The sequence below is a fragment of the Physcomitrium patens genome, chromosome 15, assembly GCF_059467195.1.
Source record: "Physcomitrium patens ecotype Gransden chromosome 15, ASM5946719v1, whole genome shotgun sequence".
Lineage (NCBI taxonomy): Eukaryota > Viridiplantae > Streptophyta > Bryopsida > Funariales > Funariaceae > Physcomitrium > Physcomitrium patens.
The window spans coordinates 16,445,992-16,458,867 of record NC_143424.1 but is presented as its reverse complement, the minus strand read 5'-3'; the positions used below and the strand labels follow the sequence as shown (position 1 = coordinate 16,458,867).

The 12,876-nt window shown below is 46.7% G+C and overlaps 1 protein-coding gene across 3 annotated transcripts; it reads right to left on the bottom strand.

Moving 5' to 3' along the window:
• Positions 1 to 252: 252 nt before the first annotated feature.
• Positions 253 to 7,263, bottom strand: LOC112292371 (uncharacterized). 3 transcript variants are annotated; one of them, XM_024540763.3, is made up of 7 exons: positions 5,557 to 7,263; positions 3,027 to 3,936; positions 2,700 to 2,782; positions 2,421 to 2,518; positions 2,226 to 2,299; positions 1,874 to 2,001; positions 253 to 1,732 (listed from the first exon to the last, which is right to left on the bottom strand). In XM_024540763.3, the coding sequence occupies exons 1-7, from the start codon at positions 5,858 to 5,860 to the stop codon at positions 678 to 680; spliced, it is 2,652 nt and encodes an 883-aa protein (XP_024396531.1). In that variant the 5' UTR covers positions 5,861 to 7,263; the 3' UTR covers positions 253 to 677. The 3 variants fall into 3 exon arrangements, with proteins under 3 accessions (XP_024396531.1, XP_024396532.1, XP_090112749.1); XM_024540764.3 differs by having other exon boundaries at positions 3,027 to 3,933; XM_090256623.1 differs by lacking the exon at positions 5,557 to 7,263 and having other exon boundaries at positions 3,027 to 5,418.
• Between the last annotated feature and the right edge of the window lie 5,613 nt (positions 7,264 to 12,876).

The window sequence follows — 12,876 nt, the reverse complement described above, 5'->3', positions numbered from 1 at the left end:
CAGAGCACAATCATCAAAAGTCCAAAACCAGCATGCTCGTCTACACTATCAGAGATCAATAAGCCGTCTGAGGCTTCAACCTTCTGCAACCAATCAACTCATTTGCAAAGCCCTAGGACTGCTCGGAAACACCACTTCTATACAACTCCCACGGCACCACACCGACGACCCCCGAACCACCCATCCCAGCCGACACACACCATGAGACACGGCCCACCCTCCCCACCACAACTCCACAAATGCACACACAAGTCTCACCAAAACCGTTGCCATCATTATTGTACTATGAACATCAATTCCCCTCCACCTAACTGCGCCCATGAAATGAATTGTTCCCGCGCACAACGGGCGGAAAATCATCATCGCCATCGATCAATTTTACATGCCGCCAATGTCAATGTCTGGGGGCCTCGTACCGTATATCTCTGTATCAACACTTACCATCTGTAGAACTGTGCTAAATATCGGACCCACTTCCCTCCCCTTTTCTTTCACTCAGGGTAGAGAGCCAAAAACCTTGTTCACACGCTGAACCGCACTCCAAACGACGCACGTCGATCATCTCCCCCGCAACTATTCGACGGCCCGAGTGCTCAACCTGATTGCCTTTACACCATTACCGATCTGATCTGTCTTCCTACCCTAACTACCGCCCATTCCTACTCTCTACCTCATTCTCATTCGTTCCACGAGTGCGCAAAAATGGGACCCGACCCCATGTGCCCACCCATGCTCAAGTTCGACCGACCCGCCAGTCCCTGCACTGTCGCCGCATTGCTGCTGATCCACGGCGACATCGGGTTGCTCTCCACATAGCTTCCCATCTTCCCTTGCGACCCCGACCCTGGCGACATGTACAAAATTCCGCTCCGGGATAGCTCCCCCTGCAACACCGGATCGTACGCCGAGCTTTTCGAGCTCGCCTCCTCGCTCTCGCCCACCGAATTCTTCGGACTGTCCACCACAGCCCCCCTGTCCACGCTCCCTTGCCCCCCCTGCCCCCCCTGCTGCCCCTGCTGCTGGTACGCCGAGTTGCTCATCGGTGGCGAGTTCAACGCCCTCCCGTCGCCGCTCTGGTATGCGCTCGATCCCCCGCCCTCGAACCCTGACGTGCTCATCATGCTCCCGGAGCTCGGCATTCCCTGCCCCAGTAGTCCCCCGTTCCCGGAGCACGAACTCTCGCCGCCCCTTCTGTTCTGATCCTGTGGCAGTGCCTCCAATCCCATCAGGTTCCGCAGCAGCATCCCGTTCGTCGGCGGCGGGAACTTCGATTGCGTGCTCGGGGCCCGCATCGAATCCACTCCGAATCCCAACCGTGCCCGCTGGCTCTCCTCCCGCGAGCTCGATTCCCAGCTGTTTCGAGCCTGCTGCTGATACAGCATCTGCCACTCCATCAGGTTTTTCGACAGCCCCCCTTGACCCGACAACACCTCCGACGTCAGCTGGCTCCCCGGCCCGCCCGTCGAATGGGTAGACGTCTGCTGCTCTTCGTTCACCTGACTCTGGCTGTGGCTGTGCATTTGACTTGCCGTCGCACCAACTCGGGACTGCATCGCCGCCACCTCCGCTTCCTTCGCCGCCTTCATGGCCTCCGCTCCATGATGCCCACTCGCACCTGCCTGCTGGATCCGACCGGCGTCGTACCGAGAGATGTCGAAGTTTGTCACGGCGTTGATTCCACGGAATTTTATCGCCGCCAGGTCGTATGCCTCTGCTGCTTCCTCCTGCGTGCCTGACTCACACACACCCACGCCACGCCGACCGTTGGATCAGATCCCCACGTCTGCTGCAACTGCACATCTCCCTCCACATCCCAACAACACATACAAACCCCCTCCTCCTCTGCAAACCCCCAAGTCAAACTGCCACTCACTGTAAGTGCCCAGGTACAGGTCCTTGTTCCCGGCCACGCGCCCAATCCGTGCCTGCCACCTCCCGTGCTGATGGTGCCTCGTCACCCCTCGGTACATCGATGCCCCTCGAGAAAACCCGCTGCTTTTCCTGCCCACACCACGTTCCAACAACACTTCCACCACTTCAGAACCGCGCTCATCGTCGCCCCATTCTCCCACTCCGCTCCGCCACCTTCCTCTGCAGCGCCCTCGCCGCACACCCGCACCCGCTTCCCGCGTCCCACAATCTCTCCTCATCTATTTCTGGACCCTACACCCGCACCAACGCACATTCACACTCACACTCACCATCACAACCTCCCCACTCTTTACCTTCTCAACGACGCCACATACTCCTGCCGAGACATGTTCTTCATCTCCTCCAGCTCCGCCTCATACGTACTCAACTGTTGCACACCCATCCACCATTCCACGGTCATCAGCACCGCACCCAACCCATCCCTGCCACTCCGCCCCTCAACTGTCAACCGCCTCAAACCCCATCTCACCACACCACTCATCACGTACCGGGAAGTTGATGGTCGTGTTGGGACCCCAGTATTTCAGTGCCGCCAAGTCGTACGCCCTCGCCGCTTTCTCCTCTTTGTCGTAGCCTCCCAAGTACACTGTTCCACATCTCGCAGTTCACCCGCACCGTTAGACTCGCCACAAACCGCGCACCGCAAAACAATCACTCCGCATCCGCGCATCCTCACATTCTCCAACACCTCACGCGTTCCACTCAACAACCTCCAACGCCTCACACCAAAACCACCCTCTCTGCGCTTCACAATTTGCACGTCGTACCTTGCCGTCCCTTCCGAGTCTGCCCCTCCTTTCTACAACTGTTGTCCCACAGATGAGCCTCGTACCGTCCAGTCCACCGATGCCTACCATCCAATAACACAATGCACTCCAACGTCCTCAGACCACAAATCAGATTCCCCACACCCTCCGCACCCACCACCTTCCTATCCGCCCCACCCACATCCACTGTCAACCAACCAATTCTGCCCCGCCTGCACCCATTCCGCCCCCTCCCATCACATGTTTCCCTCCCAACTCCCACTGCAACACATCTGCGACCGACCCTCACTCGCTCACAACATACAGCTCGCACCCATCCACACCCACCTAGTCACGCCCCTGTACACGGATGTTCTCTGCCCAAACGTGTCGATGGACTTGCGCGGGGATGGCTCCTTGCTCCCAGCTCGCCCGGCGCCGCGCTTTCGCGGCTCAGGCCCCGTCGGACTCTCCGCGATCGGTAGCTGTCCGCCGCCGTGCACCGCAGCGGACCCGTTGCTCTGATGGGACCCGGCGCTCATGGACAGCGTCAGAGGTTGCAGCCCACTCAAGCCGTTCAGCACCCTCTTCTCCGCGGCCGCCTGATGCCGCAGCCACGTCTTCAATCCATAGTCCTCGCTCCCCGGATTCGGTGAACCTCCCGACGGCAGCTGCAGCGCGCAATCCGACAACAGCTCCGCAGTCGCGGATTGGTCCAGTGCCGCTTGCAGGAGGTTCTGCGGGTGCAACCGGCTGCCTGCCAGCAAATTGCTCTCCTGCAGCTCGTGCTGCACTCGGGACTGCTGGTGCTCGTACCCTTGCGGGTTCGTCAGGCTGGATTGATCCTGAACCCTACCGTACGCCACGTGATACGACGAGGGCACGTCGTGCAGAGACCCTCCGCCCGTCTGAGATGAGTATGGCAAGTTCACGTTGATGCGCGACTGCCCGTCGCGCCCGTAACTTGCACCCGGGTTTCCGGCGTTGTAGTACAGCGAGTCCAACTGCTGTTGCTGCGCCTCCCGGTCCGAGTATTGTCCACCCAACGACGCGCCGCCCAGAAAGTCCTCCAGCTTCGGCCCGTCGCGCGTCTCCGTACCGCTGCTCTGCAGCTCGTAGTGGCTGTGGGAACCCGTCAACTGCTGATCACCGGCGCCTCCGTTGCGCGTCAGCCTCGACAGCTGATCGGCCGTCAAAAGGGTATGCTGCTGGATTCCGCCATCCGACTGCATGCCGCGCTGCTGCGGCCAATGCTCTGCTGTCCACCCACAAGGACCAACACAACTCTCAACCATCAGTCTCCCAGGAGCACACGCAGACGTTAGCATTTGTGCCATCTTCGACTTACGGCACCTCACACGTTCAACTTGCACCTGGTAAGCGTAGACGTTTCATGATGTGCATAGGTGAGACCCAAGCACTTTCAAGTAAAATCGTGATACTTGGAGGATGACAACATCCTTGACCTGGACTCCTGAACAAGTGAGACTGTTACGAAGCCTGAGGCATGCCTACAAGGCTGAGAAGTCCAGGAACTTGACTTTACACAAGTTGTGGAAGCCAGTCGAAACATCAACCAGTCTTCTCGACTAGTGCGCAATGATGTGGGGGAGACTACTAGTATCGGCTTGAGAAGGACTTTTCGGCAATACGTTCTCCTAAAGCAGTAGCTGTAACAAATCCATCTCAGAGATAGAAGCAAACGGCTCATGAAGAGCATCTACACAATTTTCATAGCTTCACAGGATCACGAAGGACAAATCCGTCCGGGGTGCAGATACTATCAACCGCGTGGATGGAGGAGCAGATAGCATCGCTATTGTTACTAAGCCTACATGATGCTCGAACTCAAGAGGTAGTTCTGCGAGGTGGAATGAAGCTAAGGAGGTCACAATAGCAAAGAAGGAATCGTCAAGTGATGCGTATGTGTTGTCATTTTCGCCATCGCTCTGTTTTCGAGCATTGAAAAGGTCTTCATAAAGGAACAGTTACTAGATTCTGTAAGTGCAGTGGGTTGAAGGGTAACTATTCATCGTCCGTATAGATTCTAAGAAGATCCCTTTGTTGACTATGTCAACGCCTTAAGGAGCGGTCGGAATAGGTCCGTCCTGTCTCAAATAGACACACTAGTGTGTAGCGAATGAACATTTACGCAGTATCTCAGAGCGTGTGTCAAATGCAAATGACTTGGGCCAATTTACCTGACCTTGTGTCATCCGTACACTCAAGTAAGCTAGATGGTATTTCTGTTTGTCTAGTAGCATTACCTTGTCCGTACAATGAGGGTTTAGAATTCGAAGTATTTGCTCTTGTATCCACAACAACAGGTTAAGCTGCTGAGTGTAAGTGAAATATCCTTAGCGATGGGTCCAACTGTCTACAATCGCGATTGATAGGATGATGTGATGCTCACTTTCTTACATGGGTCTCACCTCAAGTGCACAACCCAGTCACTCAGAAAGATCAACGTGAGAAGCTCAGGCTCATGCCATCACTGCGACCTTCCCGCAGTCACAACGTGTTGAGCGAGCTGTGACTTGGTGAGGTTTAGACACGAAAATGTCAGTATTTACTAGGATGGCAGGCTCCCTCGAACCATGTCAATATGGATCAGGTTAAATTGAAGGATCAGACCCTAATAGTGTAGTAATCGCCAGTATTCTTCAGTATAGTCATTTTCAGATCAACAAGAAACTGGAAAGGCATCGTCACTGCCAATACAGATGACCGACAGGTGTGAATATACAGGCGACGCATTTTCGAAGCTTCAGAAGCAACTGTCTGGATCACATTGTCCGGAGGTAGTGTTATTCTAGTCGTAAAATTGTAACCTGCATGACTTTGAAGTTAAAGGTAGGGAGAATAATGGCATTCTAACCTGCACTGTGCGACCTGCTGAGGGCCTCCATGATACAAAGGGATCCATCTGACCGCATCATCTCCAGGCCTTGGCCGGAAGTTGAGTTGCCACCATCGCTGCTGCTACGAAGAGAATTGTAACAATCGTTTGCTGAGTCTTGATAGCCCCCCAAGCTGTTGTGGTTGTGCGACATACTTGACAGTATGAGGCTATTTGTACTACGAACCTGGTGGTTGACGGGGTCAGCTAACTGCTTCACCGCGTCAAGGGCCAAATGAGGGGATTTTAGAGAAAACGTGAGCCAGTTGTTCATGGACTTCATGCATATCCCTGATCACTCAGTGTTTGCGAGGAAAAAGGCACACCGCCCTACCCAAACTGCACCAAGTGCACATGAGGCTCGCCGCTCTTGCATCAGGCGTTAGTTGTGATATGCCCTAATCGTTATGTTCGAAGCTGAAATGCCTTCAACCCGATACTGGCAGAAGCTTGTCACACACTCATTACTCTGAGCTTGTCCAGTGAGAGTAAGTGGAAGAACAAATCAAGTTAATGTTGGGGCGATACGAACTCGCTTGGGCTTGAAGTTCCACCTGAAATTGCGCGGTCTAAGTTGGCCTAACTAGTTTCCGGAGTCTTCGAGTGCTTCATATGAAGATCTTGTTAACTTGTTCTCTGTAAGCACGAGCGAGTGTTGTAAGAACTCTTCGCACGTGGTCTTTCAAGGAAGGCGAGAAGAGTGAGGTTCCTTTAGATATTCTTTGTAGCTGTCTTCCACTTGCTCCATGCTCGGATCGATGATAATGCACGAAACCTTCACGGTTGCAAGTGGGAAAGTGACCCGATGACCGAGAAGGACCTTCTGTATGCGCACTTAAGCTTCTATATTGATGCTACTCCGTGTCTTATTTGCACTAGGTACTTTCCTCAGGATGTTCAATCAGGTACTCCAAGTTTCTATGACCACTTAATAGCCGCAACTCGTGGCTTCAGATTCCAGTTTCATTACTTGGATCATGAAGGTACCGTCTGAAGTGTGATGATGACTACTGACAACGGGCATCATTGAGTCATCATCATGAGTCCTTGCCTTCTCTTCTTTTACAGCATCTCCACCCCGAAATGAATCTGCTTCGATCTCGGCCGATGTTGGGAGCTCCTAACTAATTACAAAGAATAGCCTTCGACTCTTGAGAGCGTGGACAGTCATTTGCACAACTCAACTCGATGCTCGAGTGCGCTTGCGTTAAAGACCATGCTCTCAAAATGACGCCGCTCAAAGAAATAGTTCTGTGTAGGTGGTACCACAACAAATTGAGATCGTCTGCAACTCAACATGCCCGGAGGACCTAGTTCGACCAAAGCCACTGAACCCATGTGGGTACCTCAAGGCTTTGTTCCGACGACTTCCCAAGGCCTGAGCATCTGCACAGCGAACCCCACACTAGCTGAAATCCCAGCTTTCCGTGTCTGTCAACAGAAGGTCCTGCAGGTTTTGCTCTCAGTCCCTTGTGCGCACTGACAAGAAGGCGCTCAAAGGGTTAGCTACCTGAATTACAGCATCGAGAACGAGGTAAATAACCTCATTGCACCGGAACAAGGATGAGACCCTGTGAACCCGGCGAACTTCTTCCACCACCTGCATGAGTTGTCAACGTCTCTAATTGATAAGCAACTGTCCAACTAATGACAACGCTCACTGCAAGTGTCTACCGAAGTTCTTGAGAAACACACGTCGCACATATCAAAAGGCCTGTGTCATTCAGCAACCTAGCTGTCCTGCTAAACAAGTTGCAAATATGATCCAGATGGTCATACTTGCTTTACTGTCGCTGTCCTGAAGAAACCAGAGGTCGTCGGGATGAGCCCAAAATCCCCAGTAGAGAATCCTGAGGACGACGACCCTCCCAAGCTATTACAGCGTGTGTTACTAGTTAACAGGAACGCAATCAAGCAGAGAGAGACGGCAGCCCTCTCCAGGAATGCGGTGCAGTCCCGACCGACCGGACAGAATGCACCTCGAAGTTGCGGAGGAGACGGAAAGGAACACCCGCGGTGCGGGTTGTGGATCGGGGTAGCAAAATTTGGGAGAATTCAGAAGCGTAGAAGAAGAGGATTGCGAGGCGTTGCATCAGTCTTGTAGTTGCGAAACTAACGCTGCAACGACGATGACGATGATGATGACGACGACGACCCGCTAAGAAAAGGGAACGTAACCAAAGAACCAGTCCAGACTGGCCTGCTTGCGTCTCTCTCTCCCTCCCCCCCCCTCTCTCTCTCTCTCTCTCTCTCACTGTGAGAACGTGTCGGTCTGCTGTGTCTCCCTTGTGTGCTTTGCTCTACCCTCGTCCTCCTGCGCACTCTGCTGGGCCCAGCTTTGCAAATGACGCAGGATTCCTTGCAAACTTTTACTTGCAGGAAAATTTATAAAGACACTCTCTCCGCCTCCCCATTGCGTCGTCAGTCGGATCCAGCCCTCGTCATATCTTTCTCGATCGATTCCTTTACAATTTATTGCGACAAACCCAACAGTGGCCGAGGCTTTTGAAATGCTCAGTTCCTGTGCAAATTGCCTCACATCAGACAAGGCTCTGTGTTACTCTCCTCCACTTTCCCTAGAGCCTGTCTGTCATAAATTGTTACTTCCAATGCTGATAATGATGGTGATGATGAAAGTACATTGTCAAGAAGAGGCATCTCACAAAGAAGTCAATTTTATGTAGCCTTGCTACATATTTTTCACATGAGAGGGGTAATACATGACATGACTGGAAAGTTCTTCAAATCCTAGTGGAATGTTTGGTGTGGTTAGTTCGACATGAACTGCTGTGTTCCACACCTAAAATGCAATGACTTGTCATTTTAATTCCTGAATAGAATAAAATGTTGGAATGTGAAGTGAATACACCAAGTGTCAGTGGTAATGATTATTTCAACCATTTGCATGTTCCACTTCACAGTATTCTCCAAGCTTCTTGCATGCACACACATAGACATTTTTTAATGTTAAACATTTAATTAAATATGTAACACTTGAATTTTTCCATGTGAATGATTTTTTTAAAAAAAACATAAAAACATAAAAAACTAATTGAGCTTGCACATGACATATATATTCATCTACATTATAGTTGCTTTATTAAATATTAAAATAAGAGAACATGTGATTCTCTTTTATTTTTTAAATTCAAGGATATTCTAACATTTTACCTACAAAATGTCCAATAATAACTCTTGGATGTTAGTTATGTAACAATAGAAATTTAAACAACCAACATTATATATATATATATATATATATATATACATACATTCGAAAATTTAGTAATTTTTTAATCATGGTTGTACCATGTTATCATTCTTGAAATTTGACATGCCAAATTACTTTTCTTCCTCTATCAATTACCATGTAGTTTTTATAAAAACATTTGTAAGATTTTCTTCTATCCATAATTAACACTGTGTATATTCTTACCATTATAAATCCATGTGTAATTTAGATTGCAGTATAATTCTTATTTGTGCTGTACTTTGATTAATAAAAAATAAAATGTATGCATTGCACAGCTACAGTCTTGCAAAACTTGCTCTTTTTTCAAAAAAAAAAAAAAAAAATGTAATGTTCATTGCCTTTGCTTTATCATAAAACATATTAGACATTAAACACCATCTGCAAGAAGATATACATCAAATTTCAAATGAAAAATTGAAGGTTTTTAAATTTTATCAGCAACTTTTGGAGGGACTAAAAAAGAGAATAAAAAAATGAGTGAACTAATGAATAATCACGAGATCCATGAAAGTATGAACGAATCATTATAAGTCACAAGAATGTAAATATCCATAAACAAGAAAAAAAATGCCAACTACGGTAAATTTTCAAATGCATGTAGTTCAGATAAAGTTAAATGTGATTTGAAATTATTACAACATTAGTGATTGAGATTGTTATTGTGATGCAAAATTCAACTTGAATCATTTTTTGTTTATAGATCTAAAGGTCACTCAAAAGCTATTTTCATTTGAAAAATAAGTTAATAAAACCTGCATACATTTCACATTAGTTGTAATATTTATTTTTTCACAATATTATAGAAATTAAAAAATTGAGCCTAGGATTTCTACCTAATTGCAATATTCTCTTAAATGTCATATGATTTTTCTTTTCACAAAAACAGCAAGATCTACTCCAGTTTTTCAACATTACAATAGAATAAACTGAAACAAAACATATTATTGGATGAGTGGAATTTTTTTCATTTGAAATTAAATATTTATGCAGCTTTTGAAATATTTTTGCTGTGATGTATTCAAAATTAATCACTGGATTCAACCTTTTTTCAAACTGCACTTTTATAAGCTACAATTCAATTCAAACTTTTGTGATCCTGTATAAATTATCGATCCATTGCATTATATATATATATATATATATATATACATTCCTTGTTCTAAAATAAAAATAAACCATTGAAAATACATACTCCATTTGAAACTAAAATAAAATCTGAAAAACCTACTAAATTAGCATGTTTGAATGTTTTGCACTCAGCATCAAAAAATGCCATTTTGTATAATTATTCATTGAACTAAATTCTATGTATATTCTATCATTCTTAGTGCCAAATTAATTGTGTCATAGAGAATACAATGTGGTGCCTATATCACCATTCAGTGCAATATGCTTCAAAATATACAATATTAACATTGGTAAACATAAAAAGATTGCAGACATAATTCCAACTTTTTGGCTTTTGATTTTGCAATTGCTACTCACCAGTTATTAGTTTTAATAATACTAGTTGACTAAATATTTCTATTTCACAATATTTTCGTATGATGTGATCTCTCGATATAATAAAAACCTTAAAAAATCAAATACAATATGGTATACAGCATTAACATCAATGAGGATCAGCCAATCACTGTTATACCCAAAAAGAATCCCATTCTGCATGTAATGTTCTGAGTTAGAATTTTAAGTGCACAAATGGCAAAGTAACCTACAGACCAATCAATGGGTTACAATATTTGTTAACAAATCACAAGAGCCATGAGTTAATGAACTTGACCAAACTTTAATTAATTTGTGTTGACTCCTTTTAGCAAACAAGAATAGTTTGCTCTTTGAGGGGAGAAGGGAGAGATGGAGAGCTTTCTTTCCCTGATGGGGCCATCATCTGTTTTTGTTCCATCCATTGTCCAAAGTTTCTCTATCCCTTGGACAAGTTTTGGAATAATGGAGGGGGCCCCTCGTTCCCCTTTTGTTGTCGTCTGCCTTCAACAGCATGTCCTTGACCTTAATTGGGGGTTACCAAGTGAAGAGGCCATCAAATCCACAACCCTAAAAAGGATTCATGGACTAGTCAACAAGGAAAATAAAATAAAAAATACACCAAGCCTGGTCCACTTTTTGAATTCTGGAGCCCCCAACTTGCATTTCTGCAATGCACTGATGACAAGCTTCTTGTAAAAACCTTTTTTGCATATCCCAGGAAATTCAATCCTTTTATTAATTAATTATATGAAGAGAAAGGAAACGAATGAAGCTGATTTTAAGGAGGGGAGAGGGGGGTATTCATATACCATTCATCAATAGAAAGAGCTGGGACATGGAGATATTATTTTCCTTGCCTTCGCCGATCATAATGTTCCAAATATATAAATAATCGAGGGACAAAGAATTAGTATGGTCATTCATTCCTTGATATCTTCCTCTCACACCCCCACCCCCATTTAAAAAAATAATCGATGCAGTAGAGGGAACTGGGAATTGAAGAGTGGAATTTAGCAGAAGTTTCATCGGATGGATGGATGAAGTGTGGGTGGGTCACGCTCAATCTGGGCCGAAGGAAGGCGGTGACGTGGCAGAAGAGGTCGGGAAAGAGGGGCCAGGAAAGGGAGGGACGGGGACGGGGACGAGGGGCGACTGGATCTTCCCTCCCACGAGGCCAAGTTTCTCCCGTCGGGTAGCTCTCTATTTAGGGTTTCAGTAGCTCTTTGTCCACCTACATTACTTAAAAGCAATGGTGGCAAATTTGTATAATAATAATATTCTTTATCCCGGGGTCAGTTGAAAAATTCCATTCAGCCCCCAAAAGGCTGGGCATTAATCACGAGACCGGGCCATTGAACTGTTCAAAATCATCCCTCAATAGTAGTTGCAGTTGCACAACAACAACATCCCACAAGTCGACGAACCTCCTTCCCTCCCTGCACGACCTATTCCCGTCCTCATGGGTTCGTTCGTTCCCCGAGTGCTGTTCCCCACATACGTTCCCATAACGCCTCATTAAAACGACAGGGAATCCATTTGGATTCTTCGCTTGCTGTGCGTCGATCTTTATCTGATCGACGGCCGGGGTGGATGCGACCAAGTCTGAGATGGGGCAACATTCATCCACTGAGAGCCCCCCAGTCCAGCACCTCATCATCGATGACATTCGTCAACAAGAGTGGGACTGGGTGTTCCCGGTGTTCCCGGTGGGCCCTTTGGGGTTGCCGCCCATGCCTCAATTTGGACAAATTGCCCGAGGGACCATTTCTTCAATTTTGTTCCATAAAAGCCAAATTTTAGAAGCCTGTGAGATGCCCTGGGATACTGACCGACTTTGTTGCTTCATCTATTCATGTTCATCAATTTTCATGTGCCCATTTAATAATTGCATTTCAAGGAGCAGTTCAAATTTCATGTGTTTCATTCAAATCAAAAAATCTAATTGTTTTATTTGAACAGCCCAATAATACAATAAAGCCTCTACCAGTTAACTTCCTGTAAAGCGGTGGAATGAATCAACTAAGAGCAAGATGTGCTCCTCCTGTTGCAACTAATGGAGAACCTGTACACAGTGATATGCAAAACTTATCAAAAATTAGTTTCAAAGCTGAAATCTTGGCGCAATACTAAATGGTTGGAATTCTCAAACTCTACACCATTTTTTAAAACCCTCTTAAGAAAGAGTTTGAATTCAAGTTGTATCATCACTACCAATGCTTCTCTTGCCCACTCAGCCCTCCCTCCCTCTTTTTCTATTCATAATAGTAAAGGAAACCCACTGTTTCAGGATATGTGTCATTTACAGTATTCTCAAGTTTCAAAATTTTAAAGAACAATCTCAAAACACATAAAATCTGTCAAATAATTTGGCAATAGACTGATAGGTACAATTTAGAGCAAATTTTGCAAACAGCTTTTGCCAGGACCACAGGAGGAGCACCCTGTAGGGATGGCAATGTGCATGCTGTGCCACCTCAGTGTGGTGTTGTTACCCTGCCACTGGAGAAATCACCTCAACACTTTATAACATATATTTTTAGGTGGGTGACTAATCCAGCATT

Excerpts from the sequence above, each read along its gene's own strand:
- LOC112292371 (XM_024540763.3), bottom strand. The coding sequence starts at position 5,860 with ATGAAGTCCATGAACAACTGGCTCACGTTTTCTCTAAAATCCCCTCAT. Across the intron at positions 3,937-5,556 it reads CAGCAGGTCGCACAGTGCAG|CAGAGCATTGGCCGCAGCAG; the intron begins GTTAGAATGCCA and ends GTGGGTGGACAG. Across the intron at positions 1,733-1,873 it reads CCTGTACCTGGGCACTTACA|GCACGCAGGAGGAAGCAGCA; the intron begins GTGAGTGGCAGT and ends TGTGTGAGTCAG.